The sequence below is a fragment of the Gekko japonicus genome, unplaced genomic scaffold (assembly GCF_001447785.1).
Source record: "Gekko japonicus isolate JY-2015 unplaced genomic scaffold, Gekko_japonicus_V1.1 scaffold314, whole genome shotgun sequence".
Lineage (NCBI taxonomy): Eukaryota > Metazoa > Chordata > Lepidosauria > Squamata > Gekkonidae > Gekko > Gekko japonicus.
This window is the reverse complement of record NW_015170284.1, coordinates 401,768-418,712: the sequence shown is the minus strand read 5'-3', so window position 1 is coordinate 418,712 and position 16,945 is coordinate 401,768. Positions and strand designations below refer to the sequence as shown.

At 43.1% G+C, this 16,945-nt stretch overlaps 1 protein-coding gene across 1 annotated transcript in view; it reads right to left on the bottom strand.

Annotated features, from left to right (window-relative positions):
- CACNA2D2 (calcium channel, voltage-dependent, alpha 2/delta subunit 2) overlaps window positions 1-16,945 on the bottom strand; it is an 871,471-nt gene that overhangs the window by 630,289 nt on the left and 224,237 nt on the right. The window contains exon 3 of the mRNA XM_015417855.1: window positions 8,770-8,886. Within this exon, the coding sequence (XP_015273341.1) occupies window positions 8,770-8,886 (117 nt within the window). The remainder of the gene's footprint in view (window positions 1-8,769; window positions 8,887-16,945) is intronic.

Genomic DNA, 16,945 nt, shown 5'->3' with positions numbered 1-16,945 from the left:
CTCTGTGGATTCCCCAAACTCACAAATAGCTTTTCAGTGGTGACAGGTGGAAAGATGGGAGAGGCGGTAACAATCCTTTCTATGAACTCTGCTATGTTCTTTGTAACCAACCCAATGAAGCTGTTGCACAAGATCCAGAATCCAGCTAAAGTATCTAGAAAGAGTGTCAGTTGAAAGGAACTGTTTCCCCAGCACTCAGCTCTGTATCTGTGATTACTGATGGAATGTGATTTCTCACCACTATTTCTTTCCCCACCCACTGTCAACCTAGCCCAGCAGGAAGGAGCGTGGCTGGGAGGAATGCACCCAATGGAGTTGCATCTGTTTAGAAAGGACTCCATTTAGAGCCCTAATGCATTTTCTAAGTCTTTGGGCTGGTGCCTTTGGATAAACCCGAACCTGCTTTTGACAGGTACATGGTTTAGCATAATGAAAGTTAGGTAAAACACGGCAAGTTAGCCATGATACTGCTACAGGAAGAAAATATACAGGGACTGCAGAAACCATCCCATTTTCAGGACACACCCTCCCACCCACACACATGTGGATAATCCCTCACAGAGCATGAAACTGATTACAGAACTTCTAAAAGCAAAGTGAGTTGGGCTTCTGCCAAAACTGCCCTGGAGAAAAAAGGAAAATACACAATCTAATCTGCATGAAAGTACACAAGACCCTAAATCGCTTTAGCATTATTAGAAGGCTGGCTACACTGTTCAATGAAAGGGTGCAATGCAGCTTTGACAGACTTGTTACAAACATCTGATTGCCCCTGATTAGATTAGACAATAAACTCCCATCTTGGAGTTTGCATTATTCAACTCCCTCTCTGCAATCTGAAAATTAGAATTCCAGACTTGAGAGATTACATTCAAATTGGATTACTGGATCTGGTCCAGCTCTTTAGAAACCACAACACAAACAATTAGGGGAAGCACAGAAGTGTGCAGCACACACGCACACAAACACATGTTTATGTTCACATATGCTAACAAAATAATTAAATAAACTCATGCAGACAAAAAGCCAGGATTTGATTAGGAGTAAATTAAAAATATAATTAAAACAAAAACAACCAGCCCACAATTAAAGAAGTGGGAGAAGGGATGAATTGTCACTATTAATTAACAAAGCAGGGAGATTATACCTTTAAATGTTGTTTTTCTGCAGTTTAGGCTGTGTGGGTTGTTAAGACAAGTGCTCAGCAGAAGAGACTCATTTCCATTTCTATTGTTGGATAGGCTTGTGTGCTGCATGTCGGAGACTGCATATGTATACTGTGTTAATAGAATCCCTGTCCCCAAGCTTCATGAGAAATACAGGAAAAAATATTTTTTGTTATTTGAAGGAGGAAAAGGAATTCTAAATCATGTAGTTTAACTGCTACAAGAGCTCTCAAAAAAAGAATAGAATAACTCTATCCAAATTCTGCTACCAGTTTTCTATGTAATGTTGAGAAACTCGTACTGTAGTTGTGTGCCTTGTCTTCCAACTAGCCATCATTTTGTCTTAGATGTAGCTTGCTGCTGTCCTTTACCATATCACCTGCTGCTTCTAGCCCTTTTTAGTTCTTACATTCCTGTCACAATGAACACACTGCATTGCGTATGCAATGAACACACTACAGAGAGCCAGTTTGGTGTAGTGGTTAGCAGCACAGTCTCTAATCTGGGAGAACCGGGTTTGATTCCCCACTCCTCCACATGCAGCTGCTGGTGTGATCTTGGGCAAGCCACAGTTCTCTCAGAGTTGTTCTCTGAAAAGCAATTCTCTCAGAGCTCTCTCAGCCCCACCTACATCATAGGGGGTCTGTTGTGGGGAGAGGAAGAGAAGGAGATTGTAAACTGCTCTGAGACTCTGAGTGAAGGGTGGGGTATAAATCCAATCTCTTCTTCTTTTCTTCTTCTTCTACATTCGATGGCTCTGGAATGAACAGCTCTCAGAAATCCATGGCACCTCCTATTTATGTGCTGTTAGAAGGGACCACTGTTTTACCCTTTGGTATGGATGTTGAAATGCTGTTTATTGCTTGGCACTGTTTTTTATTTCTGTAGTGTAGTTCTTTTTAATGATTTTATTATTTTATGTATTGTGATGTATTTTCTGCACACAGAGAATCAAAGAATCATAGAGTCCAGACACTGTTTGAAGACTACCAGTGAGAGTGAGCTCACCACCTCCCTGCCTTCAGTTTTGGAAAGGCATAGACATGTTTAAAACAAACAGAGTTCTGGGAGTGGGTAGACCAGAACAAAAAAGAGATTAAAAAGTCTTAAGAATCTGAACTCTTTAACCTTTAAGTTCCCCTGAGTACACATCACATATGTACCCAACAGAAGGTAATGACATGAGTGCGTTATATTTCTACAGTACCCACCCATTCTTCTCCACCTCATAAACTAGATGACTACTGCTAACACAATATTACTGAACTAAGGCACAGCAGGGTTAAAGATACTGTCCAGAGTCACAGTTGTTACAAATACATGATGCAAGAAAAGCTTCCCTCTTTACACAGTTTTCAAAATGCAGCCTTACACAGTCCTGCATTTAAAACAGAAGGAGAAAGGTGCTTTTAGACATTTACCTCTTGGTGAAGTGTGAAATTGATTCTCAGAGTCCTACTCCTTCACAGCTTCCATTTTGATGGAGGTAGCAATTCATGCACTTTAATCTGGTGATTTGCCACTGAAGACAGCTTTGGTCACACAAGAACTTCTCAAGTGACCAATTTCCCCAAAACATTCTATGCCTGCCCTCTAGCACAGAGAAATCAAGAACAGGCTACACATTTGGGAGGAGTTTAATCACTTTTCTATGATATGAACAGTATATGCATTGCTTCTACAGGTTAGTTACAAGGGATCCATCCACAACTACGCCCCCCCCCCCCCCCCAAGGTAGAACTTGTTTCTGGAATATCTCACTGTCCCAGCACTCAAACCAAATTTTATTATTGGGAAAATTAAACAGTCAAAATACTCACTCCACTAGAGCCACAAGACAAGACAGTAACAGAAGCCAGCTTCAAGGTGAGTGGCCATTGCTAAAGGCCTTGAACACTGAGGAAACAGAGACAACCAGAGTGACTCTGCTGAACTAAGCTGCCAAACTGGATTAGGGACCGAAGGAAAATATTGCAGGGAGCACAAAATATCCCAGGCCCTTTTTTAAATGGCTCTTTACTGACTCCAACTGCTAGATGTCATTTTATTGGACAAGAAAAGCTCTGAGATTTAAAAAAAAACCCACCATCATGCCTGGACAGCAGTCTTTGATCAGATCACAGTGCAGAAATGGCACACTTCAAGGAACAATCTCCTGAAAACTACAGAATGCTCAACATATGGAAGGCAAAATAAATTATCTGGGGTCAAGCACAGCATATGAGAAATTAATAGGGATCACCTGTCAACCAAGCTCTTAAGAGAGACTGTATGCATACCAGGTACAAATTTAATTCAGAAACTCAGTGGTCTATCCTGTTGGGTGCTTATCCACAGTTTTGTTTTTTGTTAGAAAACACAATGAATCTTAACAAAATTGACTGCATGCAGCTTAATTTCTTGCATCTAGAAGCACTGATGTGTTGCTTTGAACGACAAGTCATGATTGTACTGAATTCTTGACCAATGTGAGTGCACCTCCCATTCTGACAAGTGCTTAAAAAGAATAGTACTGTCTGAGATAACACTTCACTTCCTACAGCAACAGAATGAAGAGACAGCGGCCTTGATTGGGTGAGGATAAAAGCCACAAGAGCTGCATTGATATTGTCCATCTCTCATTCATGATCGTCATCCCAACTTGACTCAACTGCCAATTATAAGTTTTCTTTTTAAAAATCATCACTCTTATGAATCACAAAAGAGAGAAAGAGACTCCAGTACAGATAATCGTACTAAAGAGGGGAATTCGTTTTGAGATCAGTATAGTGACATGGTGCCACATCAACAGGACAGGACCCTATTTCATGGGTTTTCATGGGAAGGAGAAGGAAGGACAGGTGATGATATGGGAGCTGCTAGAAGGAAAGATGAAATAGCATGGGGATATAGGGGAATTTTTTATCTCCCCCCCCCCCCAGCAAGTCCTTACAGGTCCCCACTGCACAACCTGGCCCAGACCAGTGGCTGCTACTGTACAAATAGGCTATAGTTTTCCTGGGTAGAGGTTGCCAGGAGGCAGGAAGGAGGAAAAACTGAAGATGGGGTTGGGGCAGATAAAGGTAAGACTGGTGGTGAGAAGGAGAGAATGACACAGGAAAAAGTGGAGAGGTTATGGAGGCTTTCAGGGAAGGGAAAAATGAAATAATGGGGAGAGAGAAATGAGACGTTCTCTGCAAGTCTTTTTTTTTTCTTCATCCCCCTGGCGGGAGGTTTTATTGGTTTTTTTTTTCAGACTACAAAACGACAACAGAAAATATAGGAAAGGGAACTACATCTAGGGAATAAAGAAAAAAGATCCACAACTAACTAAAAACCCAAGAGTAGGAGATCATACATCAGCTTAACACCATGCTATTTTCAAAAAGCTACTAATAATACAATGAACTTAGTCGGCTATGCTAGATTAATTATCATTTAACCATCCCTTTAACTGTTTGAAGAAATTCCCAGAGCATCCTTCCCTTCTCCCAACCCCTTGTGTTCACTTGGCTAATTCTGTGCTGTGTAACTCGGTGAGGCTTGTGGTGCACTTCGGAAGAGTCTGCCTCGCCCGGCTCCTTGATATCGGCCCCGGTATCCTCGCAGCTCCACGGTAAAGCTTCCGGTTCTTGTGTCTGGCATGCCCCCTCCTTTCTCCCGGCTCTATAACAGGGATGTCTTCATACCCCAGGAGGTGCCCCTTGTTCTGTCCCGTCTGGGATGTCCCAGGGATCGGCGCGGGACCCAGGCAGATTATTTTTCTTGATGTACGATGAATAAGACCTGTAGACCACATCCATCTCGCTGCAAAGGTATTCCACTGTTAAATCTGTCACTGGGGCTATTGCTTCACTAAGCCGTTGCTTCAGATTCTCTCCAATTTCCAGGACCCCTTGAAACCGTAGGACAAAATTTGCTTTATCCATTTGTAGCTGTAAAAGCTTTGACTCTTTTGTAGCTTGCTTCATTTCCAGCTTTTGCACCTTTTCCTTAACTTTTTTAGTAGTGACATCCATTTCCTTCTCCTTCTCTCCCATTTGCTCTGTTGCTTTTAAGGATTGAGTCAGTTGCATCTGCTGCGCTGTCACACTCTTCCCAATTACTGACAGTTGTTGTTTAATGCCAGTGATCTCGTCCAGCAGGGGGCGCAGGGAGTCAGCCAAGAGTTTTGAGAGTTCAGTGACCTCATCTGTTCGAGGACTGGCCCCTAGTTTCGATTTCAACAGCTTCTCTTTCTCTGGTTTCTTTCCTGCCATCTTTTTGGATTTGTTGACTTTTCAGAAAAGTTGCTAAAGTCTCTAATATTTGCCCAAATGCTTTTCTGCGCTCTGGTAAGTCTCTTAAAACAGTTTTAGTTGCTTATTTTTTCGCTCCCCCCTCTTTCCTTCCGTGTTTCGTCTATGCGTTTGGGAAGGATTTCTCCTCCGCTCACTTTCCCATCACTCTTTAGGGGGGGGGCAGCTTCTTTTTATATCTTCATGCTTGCTTTAACCCGACTCACAGTTTGTTGTTGGCCATTCGGCCTCGCTCGTCATCATTTATTTCGCCCGATCTCCAACGCTTGTCCCAGTCAGCAGCACTCAAACCATGCGGTCACTCAGCGGCAGGACTTTCAGGGCGGAGGGATGCCTCAATTCTCCGGCTTTCGGCCATCGAAGAGGTCGCCCCTCAAAAGCCCCCTGGCTGGGAGTCTTTTACCAAGGCTCGGGGGGGTCTCAACCCATCGGACCCCCTCCCACACGCTGGTGTGCAGTTTACATCCCCGGGACGTCTGGGAGATGTGTTTGCCTGCATGTCGCCATAAACCAGAAGCCTTCCCTGCAAGTCTTTATGGGGGCCCCGACTTGTATTTATTTATTTGTCATATTTAATCAATGCATAGGTCACATTTCCAATAAAAATTCCCAGTAATGTTAATCAATTATTCACATAAAAGGTAGCTAGATACAAAGGCAGAGATCCTGCATCTTTATGTCTTGTACAGAAATCGGAGTTTTGGATGGTGCAATTTTTTTTACTGTTGCATAACAATCTACAACTGTACAACAGTCTCTCTTCTGTATAACAAATAAATGTACAATGACCTTGTGTTCTTTTGCAACTAGATAGGCCTCTGAACGAATTCAGCACCCATGGAGCATAAGCACACCCCCCACTATCAGTTCCAAGGCAAGAAAGGAATATGGAAGTAGAAGTGGCTGTGACAAAAGAATTTCCTGTCAGTCATCTGGCGGACTGCAGAGGAAGGCTGGCCCACTAACCACCATGTCCTCCTCAAACTGGCACTCCCATCAAATGAGTCATTGGCCAGGGCTCTAGTCACACACGCTGACTGCATAATGTGTTATTCTCTATTACTGCTTAATGTGTTGTTCTTTGCCTACAATTGGGCAGAGTAGCCTACGGACAAATAAAAGGCAAAGTCCATTTGATATCACAAGGGTGCTTTTGCAGCATGAACTGTCTCAGTACAGATCAGTGTCATTTTTGTGTATGTGTCGAGCACAGTTTTGGTACAAAATAAATGTACATAGCTAAACAGGGCATTGTCACGTTTCAAATGTTCCTATGAAGAGTTAAGCAAAATGAGTGCATGACTCTAGTCTGCTGGCATCATTACTGGTTATTCCCACCATCCCTTCAATCCTTACACTACAGTAGAGGTCCCCAACCTTTTTGAGCCTGTGGGCACCTTCAAAACTGATACAGGCTAGCAGGCACAACATACACCAAGGAAGCCCAAGTACAGAGGAGAAAAGTGGTAATTAAAAAACACACACACAAAGGAGGGGAGAGAGAATAAAACAGGTACTGCAGTGGCAGCCACCACTGAAACAATGTTAATTTAAACTGCATACACAGTCAGATCTTCAGTGGCTAATCAGAAACCCCAGGTGGGCAAGAGCCCCACCTGACCCCACCTGCTTTCTACGAACATTCTGTGCCTCTGTTGTGGTGAGGGAGCCAGTCCTCACTCACAGGAGAGGGCAGGATTGTGCACTATTGAAGAGATTTGCACTGACCCTTCCAGCCCAGGAAACATGGAGACAAGTTCACAGTTGAAGCACAGTTTATTGAGCAACAACAGGACAGACAGAGCACTGCAGCAAACTTCCCATCTTCCCAAGCGGCAAGGGACCAATTCCTTTCCCAAAGACTAAGCTCCTTCCTACCCTTGAGGCAGGAAGGCATCTGCCACAGAGACACATACATATAGTTAGCTATACCTGTCCTTATGGAGCACTCCTTGGTGCCCAGGGTTCTCAGATGCTGGAAACAGCTCCCCCCCCCCATGGGGGAAAGGGTTGACAAGATGATGACCCTGTGCTGCTCTAAGGCTCTGGCGTTTATGGGGTGCACAAACCGACCTCCCCACACTTATATTACATCATCCTGGGCAAGATCAGCTCGTGCATAGCTGCATGCAGAACACGTGTATGTCTGTGTGCTCCCTACATGTTCACTGTATATTGCAAGTGTTTGGGGAGGATGAGAACAACAGAACAGACTCTTCTGGGGTTTTATCTTCTTTAGTACTGCTTGTCCCCCCCCCCGGAATGGATGACCTTCAGGCTGATAAGCCAGTCTCCTGACTATCTCTTGCTCAGGATAAAGGATCTTTCCAAAGGGTCAGGCTTACCCTGTACTGCATTCGTGCTGACTTGGTATTTTAGGAAACCCAGAAATGCCTGCATGTTTCTCAGCTTGGTGATGCTTCAGACAATAAAGAGGCCTAGCTAAGGCCTAGTGAATGACTCAGAAATAGCAAGGAAATGACTCTGAGCTTGAGCAAGATGGCCCTACACTGTAGGGTTGATTTTTTGTCACAGTGTTGGGGATCCCTGCACTACAACGATAGCATCTAGTTAATTAAACTCTGCCTTGCTTCAGTGGTCCATAGAAATAAACTCTGCTGCTGTGTGCAAACTATAAATGACTATGCAAATATAAAAACCCTCACTTAAAGTCTCAGTGTGATGATTTTGGTTCTGAAGAAGTAAAGCAAAAAGCCCAAATACAGAAAGGGTCAAGGTCAATTAACATTACAGCTTCACCAGGCTGGCTGGTTCTGGAACAAATATAACAAGTTCATTCAGGAAGGAAATTATACAAAATGGAAAGTTACATTGAAAGTGTACGTCAAAATCTGAGACAACTAACAATACGCCATATCATAACTCTGCGTGTTTTCTGTTCTTCTTGCTCAAGAGCTGCTTGCACATGAACATTTTGGATTAAAGCCCCCAAAGGAGTAGAAAAAACTGCTTCACTAGAGAACAGAGTTTAGACTAGAGGGTGAGACAATTTAGACTCATCAAGCAGGAGAGGGACACTGACCATGTTTAAAGGGATCTCTAATTGCAGTCCCATAAATGGCAGAGACACTAAGAACAAAAAAGCTACTCAATTTGAATAGCTGCTATCCTGGGAATTTCTTAAAAATTACCTAACTCTCCGCCTTCCAAACACTCTGTGAAGCATTCCGAATAAAGTACTCTTCACCAGCCCCTTGGGCTATGCAAATATTAGACAATCATCACACATACCGATTCCATTATTGCTCATTAACTGATCTGACAGATATACCAATTAAGACTAATGCTCCAGTGAGCCATCTTACCTTTAATGCCCGGACCTTCTTGGCCAACAGGCTCTCAATGTCACCTGCCACTTTTTCCACTATTTTCTTTGGGACATTCTCTTTTACTTCAAACTGGTTCTTTTTGTCATTGTAGATCTGTTGAGAGACATAAGAGGAAGAGAGATGGATATTTTAACAAATAGGTCTAGTCTGCCATGAAAATATCTTTTGAAAGAAATGAATAGTCTAGAAAGTGCTCAAGGGTTTAAGATTCAGCTTCAGTCCCTTAATCCACAGCAAAAAAATTTGAACTGGACAATTTGCTCAAGGATAGATTACTTTCTTTCAAATAGCAGTTGTGTGGCAAAGACCTACTGGCCTTCATTGCAGGTGCCTTTATAAAAGTACTCTTTTGCTGTGACTTTCCACAGGCATAATCCAAGCACTGCAGACAATGAGAAAATAAATGAATGAATGGTTGCAAGATGCTCAGATATTACAGTGACAGCTGTCATGTCACTGATATGGTGTATTATTATAAAACATAAAACAGCTAGATGAGATTCTGTGCCCCATTGCTAAGGCAGCCACAGACAACAACGATCAGCTGCCTTTGAGCATGGAAATGAGATTGGCAATAGTCCTATGAAACAGAAAGGTGTATCTGAATACCTGGTCTGCTTGATACTCTCTCTGAGATTTCCAACCCCCCCTCCCCGCATTCTTTCACTGTGGCAAACATAGTGCGCCACACAGTCAGATGCTTTTGAAAACATGTTTCTCATTTTCTCAAGATTTTTCATGGGATGCCCCCAAGCTTCAGATAGAAAAGTACTTCATGAAATTTCATATATGCCCAACTCAATTGATGAAAGCTAACAGAGTGCCCTCATTCCTCCCACTGTGCATATAATTCAATGGGTACAGAGACTAGCAGCAGATGGTACATGGCTGAAGGTGATAGCAGAGTCAGTGAAGCTCAAAACAGATACACAAACAGGCGGGTATAATGACAATCTGTAAAAAGAAGGGAAGGAAACGTTCAAGGTAAATAAATACTAATAGAGGAACAGTAATTTGCTTGAATATTCCTAAAATTCATACAGCTCTGCTACAGTTGTGCATTTTTTTATTCAATGATTGTATGAAATTGTAGGACACATTCAGTGAAGTTGCAAAGGATGGATTTGTTGTTTGTATTGAGCAATTAATCGATCAGGCAAACTAATGGCCTCCACCTACATTGTTACCATTGGGCTTCAAAATTAACAGTCTCTTCACTTACATTCATCTCTCACAGACAAATATATACATACCATGTACATAAATGGTGCAGATGAAAGCCATGGTAATTTCAGCAGCTAACACTGATAGAAAAGATTGACTGTTAAGAGAGATGAATGTAGCATAAAATGTATACAAAGGAAGCATATAGCAAAGATCTTTAGAAAGCCATTAAACTGATCTACAGTGTAGACAGAAGTAGGAGATTCCTTACGTATAACATCTGGCTATACAAACAACCACAGATATAGCACAGAAAATATTTCCCCTCTTCTCACTGTAGAATCAACACATGATAGGATAAAATAATTGCACCTGCCCCATGCACCCATCCTCCACTGGCTTCGATGATGTAACAAGTGACACATTATAGAGATGCAAAATTTCTAGAACTTTTGAAACCATAGGGGAAAACACTTGGGGGTGGGAACTGAAATTTATGCAATACATTCTTATCAAATCTAAATTTATTTTACTGCTTTACCAACATACGATGCACCACTTAGCATCTAAAACTATACTATTTACCATACCTGTGGGATTTAAAAGCATAAATGCCTTAACTTTCTATGAAGAAAACTACAAATACACTCAATACTTGTGGGAGAACTGCTACACTGTATTCTACCTTAGCAGCTGTATCTTATTTTTTGCCATATGAGAGGTAGGGGAAAAGTTAAAGTTGAGATCAGAAAACAGATTTGGTAGTAAACAAAAGAAAGTGTATTATTTGGAAAGAAACAACCTCATACAGGGCTGATCACACGCAGAATTAGCGACGCCATAGGTGCGAATGCCGGGCAGATTTTAAGGGCGCGATCAGACGCAAACATCTGGGAAACGTCCCGCACCCTGTGTGATCGCGCCAGCGTGCTCTCATGGTGTTAGGGTGGTCTGATTGGGCCATCCCAACTCCGTGCCATTGTTCTTTTCCCCATTTCGGTATGCGCATAATCATACACTGCATAGGGAGCACTCAGTGCAGAGATGCAAATAATCAATCCTCCATTGAAGCGCACAAGAAACACACAGCAAAAAAAACCCCACCCTGATTCACCCGCGGTTGCGTCTGATCACGCAGTGGTGGGCTACCCCCAGAGCTCCCAGGGACTGTGTGTTCGCGCAACTGCGGGTCAAATTCCTACGGAGCAAATAGCCTCACTCCCCCCCCCCCGAGTTATCTCGTGTGTGTGACTGCAACCACAGTCACAAATATGTCTACCAGCATAAAGTTTAACTGGTTATCCAAATATAATATTTAAAACACTGAACTTTTAAGTAATAGCATATTAACAAGTAAAAATTATTCACAATTAAACAATAACTTATACTGGAAAGTATGGTTGTTTCAACTGGCAGACAACTCCCTGCTGTGCTGTTTGTCAGCAGCAACACAGGATCCACATGGTATTTTCTCACACTCACTATTTCCCATCCCTATCAGTGTGGTTTTTGCCAGCTTTTTTAAAAAAAGCCAGTAGTATCTATAACAGTGGACCCCAATGTAGTGCCCATAGGTAACATTGTGCCTCCTGGTGCCCACTTGCTTTTCCCCCAAAGCAAAAAGCCAGTCCACTGTATCACTGGGGTATGAGTGCTCAAGAAGAGCCTAGGAGGCCCTTTGGGTTTGCAAGGGGCACTGCTTTGGAAACAGCTGCCTCTACTGAGGAATGTCCCAGTATTTTTTGATTGCCCCCCATGGCAGCCATTTTGTGATGACACCTACTACCTGTTGTCCAAACTCCATAAGTGATGACAGGCTCAATAATATTGGGAATCTCTGCACTATCGTCTTATGAGGCTACAGCAGTATGCCTACTACTTTAAAAAGCCAGAAAAAACTTTGCAAGCGGTGATGGGAGGGATGCAGAGGTCCATGAGAAAGCATCCTCTGTTATATATGTCTACATTATACACAGGATTTATCAATACCTATAATTCTCTACACGGCCAAATATATGGATACTTAAACTCCAAAACTGTAACCATGAACAGAGAAGAGAGATCTTTCTACAAACCTGAGAAAAGCCCCAAGTTTGCAGAAAAATCTAAAATCTTTTTTTAAAAAACAAAACAATAACACTGGGAGTTAATCCCCCAACAATAATAGAAGCAGGGCCTGTAGCGTCTGTACCCTATAACACCCAGTGTGTTGTAGCTAGGGTTGCCAACCTCCAGGTAGCACCTGGAGATAACCCACTATTACAACTGATCTCCAGACTACCAAGGTCAGTTCCCCTGGGAAAAATGGCTGCTTTGGAGGGTGGAGTCTATGGCTAAGGTCCCTCCCCTCCCCAAGCTCCACCTCCAAAATCTCCAGGTATTTCCCAACCTAGAGCTGGCAACCCTAGGTATAGCAGAGTTTCAGAGTAGGATCTGACAGACCCACCCTGCCATGGAAACGCCTTGGGTGACTTAGGCTAGTAACACCACTAGCACTAGCACTTCATAGGGTTGTTGTGAGGATAAAATGCAGGAGGGGAGAATAAAATAAGCTGCTTTGGGTTCCCAGTATGGAAAAAAATGGCATATTAATGAAGTAAATAACTAATAAATACATAATAAATAAAGTTGAAGACTGAGTGACGCAGATAAAGGCAGGAAAAAGAATGGGAACGAGAGAAGGAAGCAGGGAAAGGGAGAGGATATGTGGGCTGCCAGGAGAAGAAAAAGAGGACACAGTGTGGGATAGGGTATACAGGGGGTAATAAAGTAACCCCTGAGAGTCCTCACAGGTTCTCCATCACACAGCATCTGGCAACATGCAACTGGGTCCAGGCTGGTCACTGGCACTGCACAACTCAGCCATAGTTTTCTTGGGCAGAGGCTGCCAGGGGGAGGGAAGCTGAAGCCAGGGAAGAGACAAAAAGTAGGTTGGATCACCAATGGGAAGGGAGCAGGAAAAGAAGGGGAAATGTTACATGAGTTTTTCCAAATTTACAGTTTTTTTGCAGGTATTCCCCCAACACACATGTGCATAGATGTCAATGTAATAAATGCAATATTTTACTATTCTTTACCAGGCAAGGGCTGTTTCCATACAGGTTATTTGTCCCAAGATCTCTGCTGTTGGGAAGTGTGCATGTGGGGGGTTCTGCTTCCCCACAGCATCATGGTACAGTTGTGCACCTCCCAGATAGGGTTGCCAACTCCAATTTAGGAAATTCATGGAGATTTGGGGATCAAGCCTGGGGAGGGTATGCAGCCATGGAGTCCACCCTCTAAGGCAGCCACTTTCTCCAGGGGAACTGATCTCTGTAGTCTGAGATCACTTGTAATTCTGGGAGAATGTCACACCCCACCTGGATGTTGGCAACCATAGTTGTACTCTACATACATGTGCATCATTTACACATTACATTCAATATCTAATGTCAGCCTGCCTAGGGGGTGAGCAGCAAGAGATGAACCCATATCCTGATGTGCATTCACTCTACACAATTTGCTTGACAAGTGAATAGAGAAGAAAACAGTTACCAAAATAAATTTATGAAAGACTGTATGTAGGTTGTAGTCCAACCAACTTATGGAACTGGAACAAATACCCAAAACAGAAATATTTCAAATATGTTTCTAAATATCTGCTCCTTCCATATATTTTCTTTTTCAAAAAACTGCCTTTGATCTGCCTTGTGGAACTGCTGTTCAGCAAACAGCTAGTTCCATCCTGATAATGTGAAGACAGCTGGGGGTGAATTGATGTGCCTGAATACCAAAGCCCTGTCCTTCCCCCCTTGTCAAACTGCAAGGTCTCCATGCCAGAGGAGGAGGAAAAATACTTTGCTGCAGAAACCTTTAACAACGGAGTACTGAACATAACTGATTCTTAGAACCACCTCCTATTATTCTTCGGGTAAGTAACAGCATAACAGAATAATGTGTTTTGAAGACATAGTAGCTCCAGCTGAGCAGCATCAATTAGGGAAGCAAAAGAACAATCTTCAAGGAGAAATCTTTGGATGCAGAGGGCATCCTGACCCCAGTATTTTCCCATAATGAAATGGCAAATCTGTTCCTATTGGCTACAGCTAGCCTTACTCATGAACAATAATCAGGGAGCTCTGCGTTTTTGCCAGATTTTGCAATAATGCTTCTAGGCTTAACATGCCCACCAGGGCTAAGAATTTGCTTAGGTTTACTGGAGGATTTCAATAAGGTGGCAGTGTCCAACTATTGTGTCTAATTTTATACTGATATATACAAGCAAAGTGAGTAAGTTCATTATGGTAGAACAAATAGCCTTTGTTAAAACACAGTGATGATGCTAAACACAGAGAAATTTGTGTTCATGTTGACTGTGGCTGTTATTATTGAGAATGTTATCCACACACAACCAACCTACCCCACACCAATCCTTATGCTCTCCAAGTCACTGAAAGTCGTTGTAGAAGAAGAGGAGGAGGAGGAGGGGATTGGATTTATACCCCGCCCTTCACTTGGAGTCTCAGAGCGGCTTACAAACTCCTTTCCCTTCCCCTCCCCACAACAGACACCCTGTGCGGTATGTGGGGCTGAGAGAGCTCTTTCGAGGACTGCTCTTTCAAGAACAGCTCTGACAGAACTATGGCTTGCCCAAGGTCACCCAGCAGCTGCAAGTGGAAGCATGGGAATCAAACCCAGTTCTCCCAGATTAGAGTCCACGCACTCAACCACTACACCAAACTCGCTCTTAACAGTGTACAAAATGCCTGTTGCTGCATTTTAATTAATATATGCCACTGCCTACGACAGACAGTAGAGTGTAAAAGTCTGAGATGCACTAAAGGAAAAACAAGGAAAACCACAATGTGAAAATGTCAGATTTGAAAACCAAAATTTAGAACTATCAGGTCATCCATTTCTGCTATTGTGTTATTGATTGACAATACAGGGTTTGAAACTCTTGACATTTCAAAAATATTTGTGCAGCTTCAAGATTTGCAAAACTGATGAGACAGTTTTTCTGAATTACAAACTGTAGCTTCTAGAAACTTAATGTAGTTCTGTCTGTTTATGAAAAATGCTCATCTTTTCCCCAGTCATTCCTGAGCAACAAAGTACTTCTCACATCCACCTGCAAGATGTACATTTCCCCAAAGAAAACTATTTTCTTTTAAATACTTCTCAACCTTCCAAATGAAGCAAGCATGAAAAGTTAAAACAGCCAAAACTTGCAACATTTGAGTGTGAGATATACTAGAGTGTGTGTGTGTATGTATATATACACACACACACACACACACACACACATATATATACACACACATATATATATACATATATATATACACATACACACACACACACACACACATCTAGCCTATCTTTAGCAATGCTTTTATCACCCTGAGAATTAAAAGTCTTCCAGTGCAATCCTCAATACAGTAAACAGTCCACAAAGTCAATGGTCAGGTGTACCTCTGTTTTGAACTGTACTACAGATTGACCTAAATGTATAAACATTTGTAATTCCATATATGGCCAATTTAAATATGCAAGTTTTGTAGCACAGAAACATGTTTCCATCTTCTTCAAACACAGAGAATAATAGATTGATGCACACAGAGAGGAAAATAGCTTTTAAAAAAAGGTTTTTTATTGAAACAAACAACGCTCATACTATAATGACTGCTTATACATCAAAGAGCACAAAAGCCTACAAACATTACATCTCTGAAGGGCTACCAGAGTTTCTTATGAAATGGCACAGGATGAGAGAAGAGGTTGCTGTAGCACCTGCCCCAATACATAAAAGGGCATCCATCTCTTCTGGTAATGTCTCTTACCTGTGGGGGAGGGCAATGATTTCCCCTGGCCATTTTCTCATGGCAATTTCCCCTAGTCCCTGCCAGCACTTCACAGGCTGGCAGGGTAAAAATGGGGGAAATGTGACAAATCCTCAGGAGTTGTCCTGACATTATGACATCACTTCCAGTTTTGTGCATCCAGTTTTCCACATGGGTCTCTGCCCCCTAATTCTTCCCACCTACCACATATTCTTATCAGCGTCTCAATAGGGTCTGCTGTTTCAATCTGCCTGTATAACAGACTGTCTCCTAAGCTCAGCAAATTTTGAAGTTCAGAGAACTCACATTACCATATACTTCTCAAGTCAGAAAACTCATCCTTCAGTACTTTTCCCTGCATTCTACTCCTGTTAGGCCCCTAATCCTGTGAGAGAGGAGAGATGGAGCAAGAGAGGCGAGATCTTCCACTATAATGGGAGACCTCCCAGTTTGGCCCCTCCATTCCCTGCTGCCACTCAACACAACAGCAGGAGAAATGGGGGAGGCGATTTGGCATTGCATCAACACACACCACTTCCGGCATGAAAGCATGTCTATGATTTACCCAAAATTTTAACCACAGAGGTTGGGGTGACTCCTAGAGCACTGCCCCAATGTGATGATATCACTTCCAGTTTTGAGCCGGAAGTGATGTTGCACTTTGGCATGATGCTGAATCTCTTATCTCTGACCCCCAACTTCTCATGCTGGGGTGCATCACTTTATCTCCACTTTGTAGCCCTTACAGTAAAGCTGAATACTTTAGCTGTCAAGTTCCCACAGCCATGGCCGGCTCTCTCACTAGGCCAGCTAGTCTCTGGCCTAGGGCGGAGCTCTGACCAGGGCGCCAACTGCCCTGCCGTCCTTTCCCCCACCACCACCAAAAGCCCTCACCGTCTCTGCCCAAAGCCGCTGCTAGTCTATGCTGCTCTACACGCCATGCGCCGGTCCACAGGGCGCCCCAACTCACACACAGCATGCCCATTGGTCTCCTGGCTGCTGCGCCCATCGCTGATTCGCCACCTCTGCTGCCGCCGCCCTCTGAGCCAGCCAGCATGATTCCCTTCCCTCACAGACACAGTCGCACTCACGGGCAGCAGCCCCAGCCAGCCACTAGCCAGCCCAGTTGTTCGCTGGCGGTGGGGGGCGGGGGGGGGGGGGGGGTG